The sequence below is a fragment of the Lissotriton helveticus genome, chromosome 3_1, assembly GCF_964261635.1.
Source record: "Lissotriton helveticus chromosome 3_1, aLisHel1.1, whole genome shotgun sequence".
Classification (NCBI taxonomy): domain Eukaryota; kingdom Metazoa; phylum Chordata; class Amphibia; order Caudata; family Salamandridae; genus Lissotriton; species Lissotriton helveticus.
This window is the reverse complement of record NC_136061.1, coordinates 326,004,137-326,025,496: the sequence shown is the minus strand read 5'-3', so window position 1 is coordinate 326,025,496 and position 21,360 is coordinate 326,004,137. Positions and strand designations below refer to the sequence as shown.

Here is a 21,360-nt window from a genome sequence, read left to right as displayed (position 1 = left end):
AATGGCGCTTTCCTGGCAAGGCGTTATCTGATCCGGTTTTCAAGGAGGACGTTCGTACTGCCATAGAGGAATATTTTGAGTTAAACGAGGGCTCGGTGGACACTTGGGCTACATTGTGGGAGGGGTTCAAGGCCACTATTAGAGGGGTTTGCATCAACAAACATGTAGGGGCTTTGCGCGAGATCCGTGCTTCCCTGACCCGTATTGAGACGGACATTGCGCACTGGACATGGACACGCTCACTGACACAGACGGTAGAGTGGAGGCGAAGAGGCTCGAACTGCTGCAAGAGTTCAGGGACACTGCAGACAGGGAACTAACATATCTCTGCACACAACACTCAGCTAGGCAATATGGCGAAGGTGACAGGCCTGGCAAGCTCCTGGCCCACTTGCTCCGTCCCCCCCGCCAGGCTTCATACATCTCTGACCTGGTAGATGATTTAGGTGTTCGTCATCAGACCACCCCTGACATTTGCGATGCCTTCCTATCCTACTACAAGGAATTGTACACCTCAGGCCTGACGGCTGACTGTCGCGACCCGGGCCCCTATATTAACGAAATCTCTATGGTGTTCCTAGAGAAACATATGCAGGAATTTTTGGCGATGCCTATCGAGCCGGACTGCGTTGTGGAAGCCATTGATGCATTAAAGGGCTCCTCGGCGCCGGGTCTGGATGGCTTTTCGGCCGACTTTTATAAGGCATACAAGGAGGAACTGGTTCCTCGCCTCATCGAGGTGTATGCGGAGGCGCTCGAGACGGGGATTCTGCCGCCCACGCTGCGGGAGGCAGTTATCATCTTACTTCCTAAACCGGGTCGGGACCCCACTAGGTGTAGATCCTACAGGCCCCTTTCCCTACTTAATCTTGACTATAAGATTTTGGCGAAAGTCCTAGCCACTCGACTGTCTTTACTTATGGAATCTATCATTTCACCAGCCCAGTCTGGATTCGTCCCTCATAGATCCACCTCCTTCAATCTGCGGACACTGTTCTCTATACTTCACAGGATTGAGCCAGATACTCCGGCGGCTGCGGTGTTTTTGGACGCCGAGAAGGCATTTGACTCCTTAGAATGGTCGTTTTTTCTGTCCGTCATGCACCGAATGGGCATGCCGTCCCTGTTTGTCTCCACGGTCGAGCTGCTTTATACTGCCCCCAGAGCACGGCTACGCCTTAACGGCACGCTCTCTGATAGCTTCCCTCTTTCCCGGGGAACCCGACAGGGATGCCCCCTGTCCCCACTATTGTATATTCTGGCCATGGACCCCTTGGTACGACACTTTCAGGAGCGCCACTTGCATCGCGGGCTCCAGTTCCGGACGGGTCCGTTACTTATCTCCCTCTACGCAGATGACACCATCCTGTATGTCAGGTCTCCGGAGACCAACCTGTCGCCCTTGCTGCTTGAGGTGGAGCGCTTTGGGAAATATTCTGGCCTTCGCATTAATTGGCACAAGTCTGACATCTTCCCGCTCACCCCCTCCACTGCTCGCTGGGACTGCCCGTTCCCGCTTGAGTGGAATACTGATTCGGTGAAATATCTGGGTATCCACATTCATCTAGACACGGTATCCATGATACGTCTCAATTACGGACAGGCGTTGGACTTTCTGGAGGATAATATTACGCGATGGATTCGCCTCCCTCTCTCGATGGCCGGCCGTATCGCCATAATCAAAATGATTATACTTCCCCGTTTTTTGTATTTATTTAATAACATACCGATCCCGCTCACTCAAATCTTTTTCGCCCAACTACGCTCTCTGTTGTTGCGATTAGTGTGGGGGGATAAGAACCCTCGAGTTTCTTGGCGCATTCTCACGCTGCCTTATGAACGGGGTGGCTTTGGAGTGCCAGACTTTTATATTTATTACCTAGTCGCGCAGTGCGCCTATGCGCATCCTTGGTTCCATCCGGACGCTCGGATCCCATATTTGAGACCTGAAGCGGACTTGGTCCTACCACTTACCCATAACTCGATATTGCCCAAAGGCTTGCCCCGGGACCCACTTGACATACAAACTGTGTCCACTACATCGTGGGCCTGGATGCAGTTGCGTAGGCTGCTTCGGTTGGACGTGCTGTACTCCCCGGCTCTTCCATTGCCTAACCCGCACTGGCTCCCCATCACCGCGGAAGCGGTGGTCCGCAGAACGTTGTCCAAATACCAACTCGCCACGATAGGGGATCTGTTCCCGGACGGTCATGTTTTTTCGGTGTCCGAGGATCCGCGATTTACGGACCGGACGTTTATGGATTCCTTTGTCCTGACTAGGGTGAGGTCCATGCTTAGAGCGCAGTTTCCCTCGTTCCCACTGCCGCCGGACGACATGGCAGCATTGACTTTCCTACTACAGTCACAAACAGGAGCCCACATGGTCTCCAGGTTGTATGGAATCTGTGTGGCGGCCCTTCCTGCTTCGGATGCGAAAGTTCGTGCGGCGTGGGAACTTGATCTGGGCGGCCCTATCACGGACGCCCAATGGGATGCCTGTTGCCGCTCCACTAAAGAAGTGTCTGTCAACAGTAGACATAAGCTAATACATTTTAAATTTTTGAGGCGCCTATACTTCACCCCGGCGCTGGCCCACAAAATCGACCCGGCCAGGCCTCATCACTGCCCTAAATGCAAGGCTCCACATGCCGATTTTGCACATCTCACATGGACCTGTCCAAAACTGCACACCTACTGGCTGCGGGTACACCACATCCTGGGCGACATTTTAGAATGCGAATTGCAACACAGGCCGGAAATTGCACTGCTTGGCTATGTCGCTGAGTTCCCCCGGACCACGCGCAGGCTTGCTGCAATCGGTTTCTTGCTGGCGAAAAGGGAAATTGCTTTACTTTGGGGGTCCAGGCGAATCCCTGATTCTAAGACTTGGATGCGCAGCCTTGCCCAATGCAACACCAATAGTGTGGAATATTCCACGCAGATCCCGACAGCTTCACGCCCGATCGACATCTGGGGCCCATATCGGCAGTATATTGGCAAGATTACACGGGCTACACACTCCCAAGCTGCTAGCTCTATTGTCCCAGAAGGGGTGGGTTAGGTGGTCTTGGTCAAACTGGCATGCGCTGCCTATTGCGTTCTACAAGGCTTAGCATATACACACTATTGGGATGGGGTGTGCGTGTGCTGCTGATTTTAGATAGTGTGCTGGTTGGGACCGAGTAGTTTCCCTCATCCGTTTCCTTGCACACTTTGCCTCGGCTGGAGTGGTTGCCTCACCCTGGTCTTTTCGTTTGTCGTTTTACCTGGCCTTGTCTGCCTATGCCAATGCTACTGCCGTCATGCTTGTAAATGGATGTGTTGCTTGCCGCTCTCTCTATCACGCAGGCTCATTCGTTTTCGTTCTGTTTGAAAATGATTATATCTCTTTGTGTCATCTTTCCACGTGTGCAATATTCCTTTAGAATTGGAAAAGTGAAAATAAGACTCTAGAATGTGTTCCAATGCTTGTAATGTCATTGGTCTAGTCCTCCATTTACTTCCTTTGTATAATGACCATTACTGTTTTCTTTGTACACAGTTTAATGTGTAATTGTATGCTTGCACGGACCAATCTGATGCTAATAAAGAGATTAAAAAAAAAAAACTATGCTCGTAATTCCTTAAATACACATGTACAACTTGTTTACAAAATATTTTTTATAGTTTTACAATTACTTTTCCTATTACATTTTTACTTCATAGATCATCAAAAAACATTAAAGTAGGTTATCATTTCATTAGTAGGTTTATTTTTAATTATATTGTGATTAACATTTTAACAGTTAATATTTTTATAAATACCATATTTTAAGTATACCTAACCTTTCATTTTGTTACATGTATATATGTTAATATATTTATATTAAGTGCAAACATTTTTAAGACTACTTAGCTGTGATGTAAATACTCCCCATGTAAATCTAGATAACGTAGCATTGATGCAGACTTCCAGTGTATGGCATGTGATGTAATGACCCCCAGAATAAAACCTGTGAAGCAAAGGCAGCATACCCAAGTAAGATTAAATTAATTGGGGCTATTCAGGCCTTACTTCCTTTACACATTAAATCAATCATGAGTCAGACCTTGGACAACTTCCTAGTCAAGAATTCAGTATCCGCTATGGCATCATCGAAGTGTTTCTCCATGAATGGCTTCTCGTGCATTCTCTGAGCTAGGTAGTGAATCTAAGCCTGTTCCATCTCACACATTTGTCTCTAACTGTTGTATGGTGGGTGTATACCCCCAAATCTTCTGATGAGGTGCCCCTTCCTACTTCACTGTGATCAACAACTAGAGGATGGGCAGTCTGAAAAGGTGGCTAAACTCCTTATGGTGGGAGATTGAACAAAAGCTTCTCAACTTCTTTGCTGCCTGGAGATATCCATTTTAAGCACATGTTAACAATAGTTGGAAAACAATTTGCCTTCTGAAACAGTAGATGATTTTGGTCCATTGGTATGACCTGATGTTTGATTGGACAATCTATGACTCTTCCTAATTCAGAGTGCCATACAGAGGGTAAAGAATATCAGTCAGTTCATTTGCTTGTTCAATGATATAATTTCATTCTCCAAGCATCTAGCTTAATAGGGCATGAAGGTAGTCATCTGTAAAACGTACCTGTTCACTATTACAGCTTAGTAGAAGGAGATTCCTTCTCCACTGCCTATTAGGTGTAGCTGAAGCATCAGTTACTTGCCTGCACATCACATATGAACCTGATTCTGTCAAATTGATGTGCATACATTTTTATCTTAGGACTTCCTTCCTGATTGCAAAAAGTGCATCCACTAAACACGCACTAGCAAGTTGCAGGCCCTGTACCCTTCAGAGCGTTACGTTGTGTTACTTTGGGCTAAAGAATTTTGGAGGATTTGTCCTGCGTTTGTTTTCCAAAGTGTTCTCAGGGTTCCACTTGATTATGTTATGTAGAATGTGCAGCGCCAGATCAGTCGAAAAGGCATGCGAACATGGATAAAATATTTGGGAGAAAATCTCCTCATTTTCATTATCTAATCTGTTTACTGGAGTCCAGGTTTTTGTAAGTTTTGGAGGTAATGATGCCAATTGAATTCATCCTGTGCAAGTTGCATGTGTTACACCTAAAATACAAAACTCTGTAGAAACGTTAAAAAACGCTGAAAGTTGTCAGTGATGGAGACTAATGGTAATAAAGATACCATAAAGAGTAACTTTACCGTATTGCTTCACTCCCTAGACATTTAATTAGAAATCTTTTTTTGAGGTTCATACATACTTCTATATAGGAATTAATTACTATTCGCAATAATTGCAGAAGAAACTTCACTCATGTTCATTCCAATAGGAGTATTACATTTGAATTGTTCTAGCTCCAACTAAGTTTAGCCAACAAATATTATGCTTTAGCCACCAAGGCTTATGTGCTTTTTAAGGCAATAAATTAATATCAAATGCATAGATGACGCTAATTGTTTGGTACTTACTACGTTTCTTAATAGTGTTAAATGTAATCTTGAAGCAACAAACAAAAAGATGAAGACAGTCCCACATACTAAAGGGTTAGTCTAATGTCAACGTAAACTTAACTTTCTTAGCACTGCATGGCATTTTGGAAAAGATAGCTCCTTAGAATGTTAGTGGCATTGTCAAAATGCTGTCATTTTATTGACGGATATCTGCAATCTTTCATTCTTTTATCTGAGGAAATAAAATCTGGGATTGCAGTTAAGCAACTTTTCCTTTTGTCAGAATCCTTCCTGCTGCAGGACCATCCCAAAAAATTTATGGCTGGGACTGCCAGGGAGTTTAAGCTACTTCTATAGCACATATTTAGTATAACATTTTCCCTGATCTCCCGTCTGACAGGGACATACTTGAGACTTCTGCAGAGCAGTTTGAAATCATAACAGATGCTGATTAGAATCAGGATAAATGTGAGACTTTAAACAGAGCGTGGCAAGTTATTTTCATTGTTCTGTTGTACATGAATTTTCTATGAGCCCTAAAAGTAATCTCGATGACTGCTTAAACACATGGCATTTTTGTTACAATACTATTGGCAGAGTCAGGTTTTCATCCTTCCAATATTGATAAAATGAGTAACATTGAATTGGTTAAAGTGGCGCTTATTATTGTGCTTAGCAGCAGGAGCTTGAATGGACTTGTTAAAAATAATTATTAATAAAATAGATGTGTTGCAGTGATTATTTCTTTCAATCTTGCACTTCCTTCAAACTGTCCTAAAGCAGATTGTGGATCTTTTCCTTTTGATGTTGCTGCAGGAAAATGAGTTTTGGAAAAGTGAGTGACCTGGGGCAGTTCATCAGAGAGTCCGAACCAGAGCCCGACATAAAAAAATCCAAAGGTGTGTCTATTTTCCTTTGCACCAACATCTGACTTCTATTAAACTGATTCCATCAGAGAATCTGTAAGTAAGTGTGAAGGCTGCTTATGTTTTCGGAAAAGCTATTTTGCATCCATGCAGAGGTTTGTATCTTAATGTTACGTAATTGAAAAGCTAACTATCACCCCTTCGATATTTGAGGCTTGTAATATTAGAGTCCCCAATTAACAGGTCACATGCTTAGCTTGACGTAGTTAGAATAAGCAAGTTGTCATTAATATATCTTGATAGAGATTATCCTCTAATATTGCGGGTTCTTATTTTCTGATTGGTAGATAGATTTTAATATTTGCCACATGCCTTTTCTAGTTCTCTTCAAGCTGCTCTTGTACACCCTCATTCTACCTTGACGAGTTTACGTGCCACAATAGAATACCTGAAGATTAATTTGTTTTTACTTGGAGAAAGTAGGTATGGACTATGCAAGTTGACATTTTTTACCAAACATCAGCACTCGAGTTGAGGATTTCTTGGGGTGGTGATTGTTTAGCAATGCATTCATATCTTGCAGTGCACCCAGTGAAAATGGTATTTCCACTTCATCTTAGTTGTCTGATGTTCTACACAACCTCCTAAAGTGAAAACCAAGAACGTGTGCCGGTGGATCAGTGCACAGGGAATTGCTTTGATTGATATCTTCCATTATACTGAGTCTTATCTTGTAACCATAGTTCTATAGCAAAAAATAGAGAACCAGTGGTGACAACCTTCAGGAGAACAAGATAGTTTCATTTGTGTCATGTCACAGGTAAGAATCTCTTGAATGGTAGGTGTGAACAAAAAGAGCATAACAATCGGGCAGTTGGATCCAGATGTGGCAGTTGTTACAGATGCATAGATGGCAGAATGGGCACGTATTTAGAAATTCTAACAGAAACATCTTTGCACTCTGTTCTGGAAACTGCAGGTGACATAAATCTGTTAGGGTTGGTAAATAGCATACTTTACGGAACCAAAGTTGGTCAGGCCTTTAAAGTTAAGGAAGACGGGTCTTGTCTATTCCTGTCTGACGAGCATGCTTTAAATCTCTAACGATGTTGGTCCAAGATAAACGTAAGTTACCAAGAGAGAGAGAGAGAGAGAGAGACAGAGAGAGAGAGAGAGGGAGTGAGAGAGAAAGAGAAAAAAAACACTCTCACAATATCTTCTAGGAGTGAAGAAAAAGGTACACTTAGGGCCTGATTTAGATATCGGCGGACGGGTTACTTCATCACAACGATGACAGATATCTCGTCCACTGAAATATAAATCCCATACTATCCTATGGGATTTAAATTTCGGCAGACGGGATATCCATCACCGTTGTACGGGAGTAACCCGTCCGCCGATATCTAAATCAGGCTATAATTTTCTCAAAAGTACATGAAAGAGTGCCATCATTGGGTCCTGTTTTAAAGGAACATAGGTCCCTATGACCAACAGACTATTATTTGCTGAAAAGAAAAATCTATTTAAAACCAGGCACAATTTCCATCAAAGCCATTCAACTATCCTGAGTCAAACTTAGATATAGAATAACAGGCAGAGAGCATATGAATAAACAAATTATAAGACAAAACGCAATATTAGTCCAAAGCATAAATTTCAATCTATATTGATGCTGTACATCACTATTTTCATACATTGGTCGCTCCAAGAACCAGAATAGTTTATTTGAATTGTTCTATCCTTACTGTCCATTAGGACCATTGTTTTCTGTATTGCATGGTACCCAGGTCCTACAGATTTTTTATGGGTTACCCCAGTATTTTGCAATGAATAAGTCTATAGTTTGTCCATAAGGGAGAAGATTATTACATGATCATTTGAACAGTCCTCTGGCATCAGAGTTGGTCAAGTATTTGACCTTCTCCACATTGTTCTGGGAGAGGCTAATGTCCAATTTGATATTCAAAAGCAGATGTGTCCCTTGCTTGCGCACATCTTAGTGTGACCTTTAGACTTTGAACGTCTACAGAATCACCTTAGTTATTTTTCCTTTCTAATGTTACTTGCACGTACTCACTGAATAGTACACGGTAAGGTACTAAAAAAAGTTTCTACGTTCATAATTGTGTTTTTGCTTTCTCCCCTCCTGTATTCCAAGAATGTTGGATAAGTAGACTGTACTTCTGTTTACAAAGCTTTTTATGATCTTGCTTTGAAATCAACTGATTCCAGTCATGTTTGATTAAAAGTTAATGCATTTCTATACAATGTAGTAGCATAATTGTTTGCTTGGAAGAGTGAAGTGTAAAAAATGTAGGATTTAGACAACGGTATACTGTTTGATATTCCAATTACTGTTTTATATTCGGATATCTTTTTTGATGTCCACAAGCACTGCTATGGAGGCATCATATTTCTGATCAAGGACCCTCTTCCTTGACACTAGCAAGTGGCTCCTTGTGACCATTTTTGGGTGATGAATGCAACACCAATGTAGCCTGTCTCAGATTCATTTTCATACCCTATAATATCAGACTTTCTAGACTCTACTGATACTTGAGAATATGTGGTGCTTTAGAACTCAAAAGGTGTTTTTATCAGAGTACAGTTGTTTTCCGTCTCCTCTCATCCCCCTTTTTACAATGGCAATTTCTTTTTTTTTTCTCAGTCATAATTTTTTGGCTAAATATTCGCATTGAACCCTTTATGAAATAGCCGGAATGGAGACTGGCTTATAGACCAACAAAGTAATCTTAAAGAAAGTTCCACCATCTCTTGAAACTGTATTTTCCTTTACAGACCTTTTATTATTATAGTTTCTGTTGAATAATTTACAGTTGAGGGACACAGTGTATACCTTCTTGATATACCTCTTAAGAGAGGAAGCAGCCTAGCTTGAGGCATGTAGTCCTACTTATGTGCTCATCTTTTCAATCCTCTGTGGTTCTATAAATAATACGCAGCAGGTTTTGATATATAAATCACAATAAATGCACTGCTTTTTATCCTCCATGCTGGGCCTTCCTTCACTGTCTTTGGGGCGGTATTGGTTGAAGTAGTAACGTGCATCAAGCAAATAGTAGCAAGGTGCAAGTCTCTGACTGACTTTTCTCTTTTTTACTCCTGCCTGAGGAATGAAGATGACAACCTTCCTCTTGCAGAGAAGTGGTGAGAGTCTGTCTCATTCCGATGATTTTTCTAACTACTTTGCTACACCAACCGTCCTTCTTTAAATCACCTGTTGTGATGCCTTTTCTTAAAGGTTTAACTTGTATGTTACCAACCAAACTTTTTGTGATGCTACAGTGGCACCTTCAATTGGTACTCATGTTCCTGATGTGTATCCTAATTGATCAGTTGCAAAGCTGACCTCTGTCTCATCTGACTTTTATCACAATCTTTCTCATTGCGGTAACTTCAAAGTGTTGCAAGAGTGAACTACAGGCTCTGTATGTTTAACGTTTATATACCACCTTTTCCCTATACAAACTGGTGTTGAGGACCAGAGTAGTCTCTCTTCAAAAGGCTGTGACTTTCATGTCGGACAGTCCATCACATTTACGACGTTCTTTGCTCCGCCTCACTCCTCAAGGAGGAGGAGAAATTCCATTGTTTTGATCCCAAAAGAGCACTGAGCGTTTACATCAATTGCTTTAGAGACGATCCGCAGACAATCTGCACTTTGTGGGGTTTTTTATGGGGTGAAGAAAGTCAATACAGTGCAAAAAAGACTTTGTCCAGGTGGATAGTCCTTTCCATCAAGATCTGCTATGCACTGGCAAAGAAACCTTCCAGAAAGACTGCAAGCCCATTCCACCAGAGCCAATGCTGCCACTATGTAAATTATTTAATTGCAACTTTAATTTAAATAAATAGGAAATAATTTTGTAATCGTTAATTATATTAGTTATTTTTTTTGATTCATTATTTAATGTTTTTCAATTGATATTTTTTCATTTTAATTGTATAATTATGTTAATTCATTAAATTCTATGTATTTGTGTTATACTGACAAAATATTTACCTGCTTAATGTTTTGTAATGTATTTACTTTTTGTAAGTATTTCACATTTTTATAGAGTATTGAGATTGTAGGGGAGTACGATGGGAAGTGTTTTATTGTAAAAATGTTTAATATTTTTAATTTGAAAATAATTTACATTCTTTAAATTGCTAAAAAAATATATTTTAAGTAATTTAGTAGAGGTTTTGGTTGTTAATAGAAAACTATTTATAATAAAAAATAATGTACTGTTCGGTGTCGATTTTAGCGGGGTTTCCCTTTTCAAGTTTGAAAGGTGCTCCTTTCTAAAATCATGTTTTTCTCTTTTTGAGCTGATAGACCATTTTTATCAGAATTGTCTCTAATTAAAGTATCATTCTAAATGAGTATAGGGTTGACCTGATTAATTACTAAAACTAGTCCTCTGTTTGCAAGATTGATATTAAAAATTTTTACAGCATGTTTTTCCTTCCCTCGTTCTTCCCCAAACTTTCCTCTGAAGAAGGGGCAACTCTCTTCACATTTTGTAACAAGCTTTCTTAACCAAAGAAAAAGCATAGGAGTTTTTTTCATTTTAGCAACAGTGCTGCTGCATTGGCAGGGCATTTTCTAAGCAGCTTTTTACAGATGAATTGTTGCACACAAGAATTTCACCAAACCATCTGGTGAGATGTGTACCATAGTTATCTAAAGAGAAAGCAGCAAATGCAGATTTTCTCTGTTTAAACTAGTGCGGCCACATGGAGATGAATCAGTACTTTTACCAAATATGACTGTCTGTCTCCAGAGGATATACACCAGTGTTGGAACCCTCTCTGCAAATTCTGCTCTTCTGTTTTTTTCCACACCATTATATTTTCCATTTTATTTGGCTTAGTCTTCTCTTGATGCAAATGGGATCCACTAGAATATCTCTTTAAAGCGTTTCAATTTGATTAACGAATATCTCCTGGTGAAGTAAAAATTGTTAATTGTTTGTAATTCCAGCTCATAAACAGTCTGCCTACCTTCCTTCTAAAGCCAGGCCAATAATCATCAGAATTATGATTAACACACTTTTGTTGACCTAGCTGTCCAAGGAAGCAAGTTTAATTGTCTGTTTCATGCGTTAAGAAGCGGTTTGGCACCCTTGTTGCCTTAACTTAACTGCAAATTCCTTTTCAGTGAAGGCTATGTCTAGAAAGTCACACTTTTATCTTTTTTTAAAGGGAAAGGTAAAGAAGGCTGTGTCTGGCAAACCTGTCCTTGGCAGTTTTTATTTTCTTTCAGCTTTTATTCTCTTCTAAATTCAAAAGTAGAAAAAATAACTATGAAATAATAATTTGAGAAGCTCAAAAATTTAACAAATGTTTAGAAATAGAGTTGTCTTAATTAAAAAATTACGCAGGATCATGCGCATAAACAGACTCTCTGCAGACTAAGCACCTGATTATGAGTCTAGAGGAAACTCCTAATATGCTTAGCAGTGCTGCTACGGCACCACTAGCATATTACGTTCTCACACCGCTGTACCACTGCTGCGGGATATATGATCCCCGCCGGTTGCAGTGGGCCTGTGGTGGTGGGACCACCGCACTCTTAATGCGACAGTGGGGACTGCCAGTGCGGTGGTTCCTGCCTCGCCACCATGAGTTTGGTTGATCGATGGACCACCAAATTCGGAATCAGCTCTTAAGTATTCAGTTCTTAGTGATTTTTACACAAAAATACAGATAGAAAACAATATCTTTCCTTATCTGCGTTTATAAAAAAAAAAGGATAAAATGGAAGGTTGTTTTTCTTTTGCTTGAGTCAATGGTGTCTGTAGTGGCTGACAGGCCAGCAACTGTGCAGCTCGGCAGCAAAGGGAGACAAAAAGATGAGAATTCCCAACCAAGCTAAAATAGCTACAGATTTAAATGTGTACTGCAATGCTAATATTTCCGGTTGAGTATTTTAGCATATACATGTCGCCGTAGAGCTCTACTAAACTAGACATGGAAGAGCACAGAGCGAAATAAATATGTAAATAAATATAAAAGTTATAACACTAGAACACCAATAACCGGTTTTAAATAGAAAGGAAAATCTTCCTATTATTGATCATTTCTAACTTTGATCTAACTAAGCGATCCCATCTTTTAGACCCCCTTAGCCATCTTTACGACCACTTAACCAGAACATAATTAGAGGAAAAATTAGCTATCCACAATACTTTTGCATAAAAATCACTAAGAGCTGGATACTAGTCTGCAGAGAGCCTTTAGTTCAATATTAAAGCAAAGTCATCTAAGTTATCTTCTTCCATTAATGTCTCTTGAATTGGTACATTGATATTTTTATTACTGTCCCACAGATGCTCTCTTACTAGTCAATTGTCTGGAAAACGTATCAAAAATATTAAATAGAGACTTCAGCATCATGATTTGAAAGATTTCTCAATTTCAGAGATTTTGTTGGACACGTCGAACAAATATATGTATCAGTTGATGTATAAAAGACTATCATGTTCACCTACCAACTTCGAGTTCATTTTCTAATTACAGACTCTGGACTAATGTTCTAGGACTCCCCAAATGTAAAATGATTTGTTTGCTGAGGTTGTTCTACAAGTCATCCGATTTACACCATCCTGTACTGTTTTTGCTAAGCAGTTTTCCTTTATTTGAGAACGCCTCCTTTTTTATCTTTCTCATAGGTTCAATGTTCTCACAGGCTATGAAGAAATGGGTCCAAGGAGACACAGATGAGGTATGCTTGATAAATGTGTGCTCTAATTTGACACCAAATAAGTTTGTGAGATGAATATATGTAACCATTTAGTGTTGTCTTTTTCTTATTTACATAAAATGATGCGTAGCAGGAGCTTTGGAGCATTTGCCCAGATTTTTTAGGTCTCGCCTGAGACAGCGCATGCGCTGCATCTTTGAGACATTTAGTAAGTGGCTTTTAAAAGTGCCACCAGAGGCTATTGCTGGCCTACAGCTTGCTTTCAAGAGCTTGTGCACGTGCACAGCTGCCATCTGTGTTTTTATTGCTGTAATCAGGCTCCTCTGCTTGCACTACCCCCCTCCCTTTTCCCCCTCCCTCCTGATCAGCTTAATTTGTGTCTTCTAGCTGTGAATCATGCTCCTCTGTTCGCACTCCCTCTTCGTCAGTTTCATTTGTGTCTTCTATCACTGTTAATGCTCCTGCTTCCACCAGGCACACACACCATCATCATCATCATCAGCGCACGCTTCCACCAGGCACACACACCACCAGCCGTCAGTGTACGCTTCCACGCGGCACCAACACCACCAGCCGTCAGTGCACGCTTTTACCAGGCGCACACACCACCAGCCGTCACACACTACCAGCCGTCGGTGCATGCTTCCACCAGGCACACACCACCAGCCGACAGTGCACTCTTTCACCAGGCACACACACATCACCAGCCGTCCGTGCACGCTTCCACCAGGCACACACACCACCAGCCGTCAGTGCACGCTTCCACCAGGCACACACACCACCAGCCCTCAGTGCACGCTTCCACCAGGCACACACACCACCAGCCGTCAGTGCACGCTTCCACCAGGCACACACACCACCAGCCGTCAGTGCATACTTTCACCAGGCACACACACTACCAGCCGTCACACACTACCAGCCATCAGTGCATGCTTCCACCAGGCACACACCACCAGCTGTCCGTGCACGCCTTCACCAGCCACACACACATCACCAGCCGTCCGTGCACGCTTTCACCGGGCACAAACACTACCAGCCATCAGTGCACGCTTTTACCAGGCACACACACCACCAGCCCTCAGTGCACACTTCCACCAGGCACACACACCACTAGCTATCAGTGCACGCTTTCACCGGGCACACACACCACCAGCCGTCAGTGCACGCTTTCACCAGGCACACACACCACCAGCTCTCAGTGCACGCTTTTACCAGGCACACACACCACTAGCCGTCAGTGCATGCTTTCACCAGTCACACACACCACCAGCCATCAGGGCACACTTTCACCAGACACATACACTACCAGCCGTCGGTGCATGCTTCCACCAGGCACACACCACCAGCCCTCAGTGCACACTTCCACCAGGCACACACACCACTAGCTATCAGTGCACGCTTTCACCGGGCACACACACCACCAGCCGTCAGTGCACGCTTTCACCAGGCACACACACCACCAGCTCTCAGTGCACGCTTTTACCAGGCACACACACCACTAGCCGTCAGTGCATGCTTTCACCAGTCACACACACCACCAGCCATCAGGGCACACTTTCACCAGACACACACACTACCAGCCGTCACACACTACCAGCCGTCGGTGCATGCTTCCACCAGGCACACACCACCAGCCGTCAGTGCACGCTTTCACCAGGCACACACCCATCACCAGTCGTCGGTGCCCGCTTTCACCGGGCGCAAACACTACCAGCCATCAGTGCACGCTTTCACCAGGCACACACACCACCAGCCGTCAGTGCACGCTTCCACCAGGCACACACACCACCAGCTCTCAGTGCACGCTTTCACCGGGCACACACACCACCAGCCGTCAGTGCACGCTTTCACCAGGCACACACACTACCAGCTCTCAGTGCGCGCTTTCACCAGACACACACCACCAGCCGTCAGTGCACGCTTTCACCAGGCACACACACCACCAGCAGTCAGTGCAGCAGGCAGGCTCTTCTCAGAGTTTCTTGGTAAATATGTGTTTGATGCCTGGGAAGGAGTGGGTTGAGTTTCCTTAAACTATGCTGAGTATGCAGGTGCAGTGCATGAACTCATGTGTAAGTGAGTCAGGCTTCCTGGGGCTCACTCACTCCACACTTGTAAATTGCTCCTGCACCAAGGATTTTTCTCATTTGCAAAGTTTGGCGCATACGCACAGCTAGGCAGCCCCCATACCCCCGGGAATGACTGCTTCCTACAACCAGAATGGAAACAACATTCAGAGCAATGAAAACAAGTTCATTTGATGCAAAGAACTATTAACAAAAACCATATCCAGCTATTGTAGATCTGGCAACTTAAACAAAACAGCAACAAAAAACAAACCAGCATTGGCATAGCCAATAGGTCTCGCTTTTTGGACCCCATAAGCATTTAGTTATGCAGCAGAATATCCTTGGTGCAATAACACCAACTGTTGCATGGCTAAACACTTATAAGGTCCCAAATGCGAGACCTATTGCCTATGCCAATGCTTGTTTTTTAAAGTGTGACGAGTTCTATGAGAAAGAGATAGGAGAGTAGGAAGACTAGAGAGACATGTAGGATAGGCATTGAAGAACATACGTGTTCTGAAATAATGCTGTATTCTATCTTTACTTCAAGGTGGTGCATTAAGTGAAAGTTTTCAGCTCTTGATGTAAGGGGGTCAGCATTTTAGCACCATGAAAGTTCATTGTTTTCTTCACAGCTGTGCCTCTTTGAAGAAAAGGGTAAAGGCATGGGGTGTTCATGGCTGAACGCGTCCCTGTGATTCAGATCCGGGTATTCCAGTGTTCGATGTATGGCTGTTTCTGGAAGCCACAATGTCACAACACACTGGAATATATGGCAGGCAAGTGCCCTCAAGAAGTTGCCACCTCTCCGGGGGAAAAGCCACGGTCATAAAAAAAACTACTTACTGAAGACTTCAGAGGTTTGGAGAAAACAAGGAGTCAGGATACCAGGCGAAGAAGTCCCAGGAGCGAGGATTCCGATCCGCGACTGGAGGGAGGGAAGAAACAAGTAAAGGAACACAGCTTTGTTGCGACATACCCTCCAACAAGACTGAGGCCTTTAAATAGTTAAAGAAAAGGAAAGGACATCAAACATCACATGACCGAATACATAATAGATTGGGAAAGTAGGCAAGAAATCAAGGGAGAACCAACAGTGATAGAAAGGGAATAGAAAAGAGAAGGAAAACCTGGAGTGAACTTGCTGCGGAGTCGCTTTAAAAGCCGGCTGCCAACCCTTAGGCAAATCATTGCCATTTTGTAATTGAAGAGAGAAGGAGCAGGAGCCCAGGAGAATGAGTGGAAACACACTTAGGTGAGAGACTCTTCAAGTCCGCAGCTGTGGGCTTCATAAGGCGCCTTCAGAATCCAGGAAACCAAGTGACCGTGCAAAGTACCACAAATTCTCAGGGGCCCAGGTGATCAAGAAGTGGCGGATGCAATGCTCATCTAACTTAATGAAGAACAATTTTTTCGCTTTATAGAATGTGCTATTGCAGTCATGAAGGGTTTCTGTTCTAGACTACTCGTTGCCTTAAATAAAGTACTTTTAGTAAAACCCTGATAATGCCGGGGAGGAAGTGTATTGGTTACTTAGGATCTCTAAGTGCTCTGATAGTTTGTCCAAGCTGTCTATTTTAGTACTTTAGCCAGGTAAAGTATGTTGGCAGAATGTGTTGTAGATTACATGCTTTGCATTAACCTGCCATCTAGTGTTGTTTTCGGAATAGTACAGTTTGTTTACTTACAAGATAGAGTTTCAGTTTCAAGAACAACTTGTATTGTATTGTAATTGCATTTATATAGCGCTTACTACCCCTGACGAGGCGTCAAAGCGCTTTCTTCGGCAGGTAGCACGCTACTCTGTGACCCATAGAGGATTAGTGTTGAATTAGTATAGTGAAACATGCAAGTACATTTTAAGTGGTGGATAGGTTAGTCAGTTATTTGAATTTGGAATGATAGCAGAAGGATAGAGGAGGACAAAGGTTTGTATGTATTTATCGCTCGCTTGTTGACGCATGCTATTCAGGAAGCCTATAAAGGATTAGTGGTAAATTATTATGGTGAAATATGAGGTAATTTCAGTGGTGGATATTAGTCTGTTACTTGGAGTGAGAAGGATAGCGGATGGATAAAAGGGGAAGAAAGATTTGCATTCATATAGCACTTGTTACCCCTGATGGGTGTTGAAGCGCTTTTCTGGCGAGTAGCACACCACTCCGGAACCCATAAAGGATTAGTGTTGGAAATTAGTATAGTATAAATATGAAGTAATTTGAGTAGTAGATATGTTATTCAGTTATTTGGGCAGTATATTAGTAAAGTTGAATATGGAATATGGAATTTGAGAAGTGAACATGTTAGTCTGTTAATTTTGATTTAAAAGGATAGTGGAGGGATAAAAGAGTGAAGGATTATTTTTTTTTAGGTCTTAGCAGTAGGAAGAGGCTTTTGGATGAGTAAAAAGGAGTTTTGGAGGGAAGGAGTCAGAGGGGATAGTTTAGAAAGGTTTGTTTTAGGGGTGTATATTTGGTGTGTGTGTTGCTCTGTTTGTGGTTGTGGATGGTGTGGGCTGGGTATTGTTAAATGAGAAAAAGGGCAGCATTTCTGGCCCTAGTCCCGACCAGGCTCAAACAGGTAACTGCCCTTGTCCTCTCTGCCCATATCCTCGACGCCCTAAACCTGGCCTTTTTTCTAGCCCTAGTAATCACGTGAACCCTTCAGCCAATGGGAACCCTGGCCCTAACACTATCCAATCACAATACTAGCCCTAACATCTAGAACCAATAGGAGACCAGGACCTTGCAGCGAATCTTAGCCCTAGTCCAAGCACTCAATCAGTTCAAAATCCCTGATCTCTACTTCCAATAAAGGCCTTAGCCCTACCACTAGTCCCAACCCAAGTCGCCAATGGTACAGGTAGCCCTAGTCCTTACTTCCAATAGAAAGCCTAACCCTACTCTTTGTCCCACAACTGGTCCAACAACCAATCACACCAGAAGCCCTAAATCACTACTTCCAATTAAAGGTCTAACCCTAGCCCTAGTCCCACCCTACTCCCAACAACCACTAACATAGGAAGCCCTAGTCCCTACTTCCAATAGAAATCCTAACCCTAGCCCTAGTCCCAACCCTACAATGATTGAATCACAGACCGAGAAACCAATCAGAACCCTCAAATACCCAACCAATGAGGACATTAACCCTAACCCAATAGATTTGTCACCAAGGAATGAGAGGGACAAACTACAGAGGTTGGACTGCAAATCCAACAATTCAACACACTAAATGGAGGCAATCATGGGCAGGGAAAACCACAAATTTAAAACACAACACAAGTAATAGAATACGCAATTACAGGCAGGCTAAAACTACCATTTTTAACTGTAACAACCACAGGCCTCCTCTGATTTTAGGAAATGGGAATTTAGAAGGAACTATAGGACAATCAACAATGAGACACTTGCTCCATTTTTGACTAATTTTAGACCATCTACCTGGAGGGACACCAATGTTGTCGCCCTTGAATTCTCTAAAACCATTGCGAGAACAGTGGACTCCCTGGCCCCTATGAAACATCATTATTCCGCCAGAAAGAGACCCTCTGCTCCCTGGTTTTCCGACTCACTCAGGTTGCTAAGGCAGGGCTTAAGGAAACAGGAGAGGCTCTGGCGATCTCGTTGTGAACCTAATGAGAAGTAAAAACATAAACACCTTTTGTAAGAATATAAATCGGCGGTAATTGAGGAAAAAAAGGCCCATTTTTCCAATCTGACGGTCTCTCTCAATTCCCCTAGGGAATTGTTTAAGATCGTTGATTCCCTTTCTAATCTCCAATCGCCGGATCCTATAATAGGTTCTCAAGAGCTGTGTGACAAGATCTCTACCTTTTTCCATATGAAAATTGTTGATATTTACACCGCTCTTGAATCTCTTAACCACGAGATGGGACCTCCTCCATCCCCTGCTCCTTCCACCGCCGAATACCAGGTGAATGATTCCAGCAAGAGCCTGACTAATTTCTCTCTTCTCACCTCTGACAAAATAAAATCTGGATCCCCTTTGGATCCCTGTCCTCTTAAGATCCTCAAGGATTGCAGGGCGGTATTATTGCCTTCTTTGTTAGAGGTGATGAATTCAGCAATCACTGAAGGCATTTTCCCAGCTTCCTGGAAAATGGCGGTTGTTAACCCGCTTTTGAAGAAGCCCTCATTGGACCCTGGAGTCTTGAAGAATCTCCGTCCTATATCACTGCTGCCCGCTCCAGCGAAGATGCTTGAGGCATATCTCAATCAACATCTGAGAGCTTTCCTGGACGCCACTAGCCTGCTGGATTCTTCCCAGCATGGCTTCCGAAGGGCTCACAGCACTGAGTCCGCCCTCACGGTGGTCGTCAATAACATTCGTCTGAAAGTCAATAGGGGCCAGACTACCCTTCTGGTCCTGCTCGACTTGACAGCTGCCTTCGATACCCTGTCTCCCTCTGTCCTGATAACAAGCCTTAGGGAGATGGGAGTTGAGGGCCCAGCTCTGAGCCTCCTGTCCTCTTTTCTTAATCAAAGAGAACAGAAGGTCAAGGTGGGAGAGTTTTTCTCTGCCGCGAAACCTGTGCAGTGTAGGGTCCCTCAGGGCTCCTCGTTGAGCCCCACTCTTTTTAACATCTATGTGTCCCCACTTGCCAGGTTGGTTAGATCATTTGGGCTGGAAGTGCTGTCATACGCTGATGACACCCAGATTATGGTCTGCCTCTCCCAGTCGGTGAGTATCTCCGCTCTTAACTTCAGGAATTGCATGGAGGCAGTCTCTCAGTGGATGGTCCTCAATTTCCTGAAGTTAAACGGTGAGAAAACCGAAGTTCTGATATTTGGGGGCAATCAGGACATTTGGTCAGGTGACTGGTGGCCTGCGTCCCTTGGTGCTTGTCCTCAGCCTTCGCAATCCGCCCGTAATCTAGGTGTGCTGATAGACTCCACGCTTTCCTTTGACCTTCTGGTCAGTAGGACGGTTTCCACCTGCTGTGGTGTCATTAGGATTCTGAGAAAGATCGCACACTACCTCTCCCCAGAAGTTCGAAAGCAGGTTACTACGGCTCTTGTCTCCTCGAGACTAGAATATTGTAACGCGCTTTACTCAGGCATCAATAAAAAGCTTATTCAGCGCCTTCAAATAGTGCAGAACGCGGCCGCTAGGTTTGTCCTTGACGCCCCTAGATTCTCCTCAGCCTCTTTAGCCAGGAAGAACTTACACTGGCTACCTATCCAAGCTACGATCTTTTTTAAGACCCTATGCTTTACTCATGGGGCCTTGTATGGCACAAGCCTAGAAGGTATAAGGTCCCTGTTTTTCTCATATTCCCCTATCAGAGCTCTCCGCTCCTCTAATAAAAAACTTTTGTCTGTTCCCCGAGTGGAGAAGTGTGGCTCACTGGTTAGAGGAGGCAGACCCTGAAGCAGAGGTCAGACCCGGGACCAGGGTTCAATTCCCGACGCGGCAGGGTCTTGAGCCCAAATATCCACGGACTCGATAATTCTCGTTTCGGTGCCTTCTCGAATCACGGGTTCACACTCTGCAGCTCTGGGCATTAGCTTGCTTAATCTCCACTACGGCCCCCCCGCGGCGGGATGCCTGGCTTTCACCTTGGGGATGCCCAGTACGGGTATCTCACAGGGAAGAAAGCCAGGACGGGTTCCCAAGGCAAGCGCCGAGATGCCTCCGGGTAATCGAGCGCTATATAAGAACGCATAATAATAATAATAATAATAAAGCCAGGTGGGGTTGGAGGGCTTTTTCCTCCCTTGCTCCAAGGCTGTGGAACGCTCTTCCTTTCGAATTAAAAGGACAATCCTCCATTCTGCTTTTTCGTAAAGCATTAAAAACATTATTTTTCACTGAGGCCTATCTGTAATCATGTCTTTCGGTTCATACTACCAAAATTACCATCATTTAGGCGCCTTAATGCCCTTGGCCTAAGTCGCGCGTTACAAGATGCCATTCATTCGTTCATTCATTCACAGGCATAGACAGTAAACACAGAAAGTGAAAATCGTTTTTTAAACAACTTTTTGTCTTGGGAAGAGACAGCACTAGCCTGTCTCCTTACCACTTCCTGGACTCTGCTCACTGCAATCTGGGGCACATTTAGGCTGCAACTCACAAGATGGAGGAGAATGATTTGGGGTGCACCCAGCAAGGCCTTAAGGGGCCTAGGCAGGTGTGAGAGGAGGGCTCAGACGTGCCTGGTAGCTGAATAGCCAATGGTCTGCTGGCCTGGGGGTGGGGTCTGGGCAGCTGCTTCTCCAGTTCAGAATCTCATAGGA

At 43.5% G+C, this 21,360-nt stretch overlaps 1 protein-coding gene across 3 annotated transcripts in view; it reads left to right on the top strand.

Moving 5' to 3' along the window:
- Window positions 1-21,360, top strand: part of AKAP10 (A-kinase anchoring protein 10) — a 522,318-nt gene that overhangs the window by 394,238 nt on the left and 106,720 nt on the right. For all 3 annotated transcript variants that reach the window (XM_078679922.1, XM_078679919.1, XM_078679921.1), the window contains 2 exons: window positions 6,270-6,352; window positions 13,000-13,052. In XM_078679922.1, coding sequence (XP_078536048.1) covers window positions 6,270-6,352; window positions 13,000-13,052 — 136 coding nt within the window. The remainder of the gene's footprint in view (window positions 1-6,269; window positions 6,353-12,999; window positions 13,053-21,360) is intronic.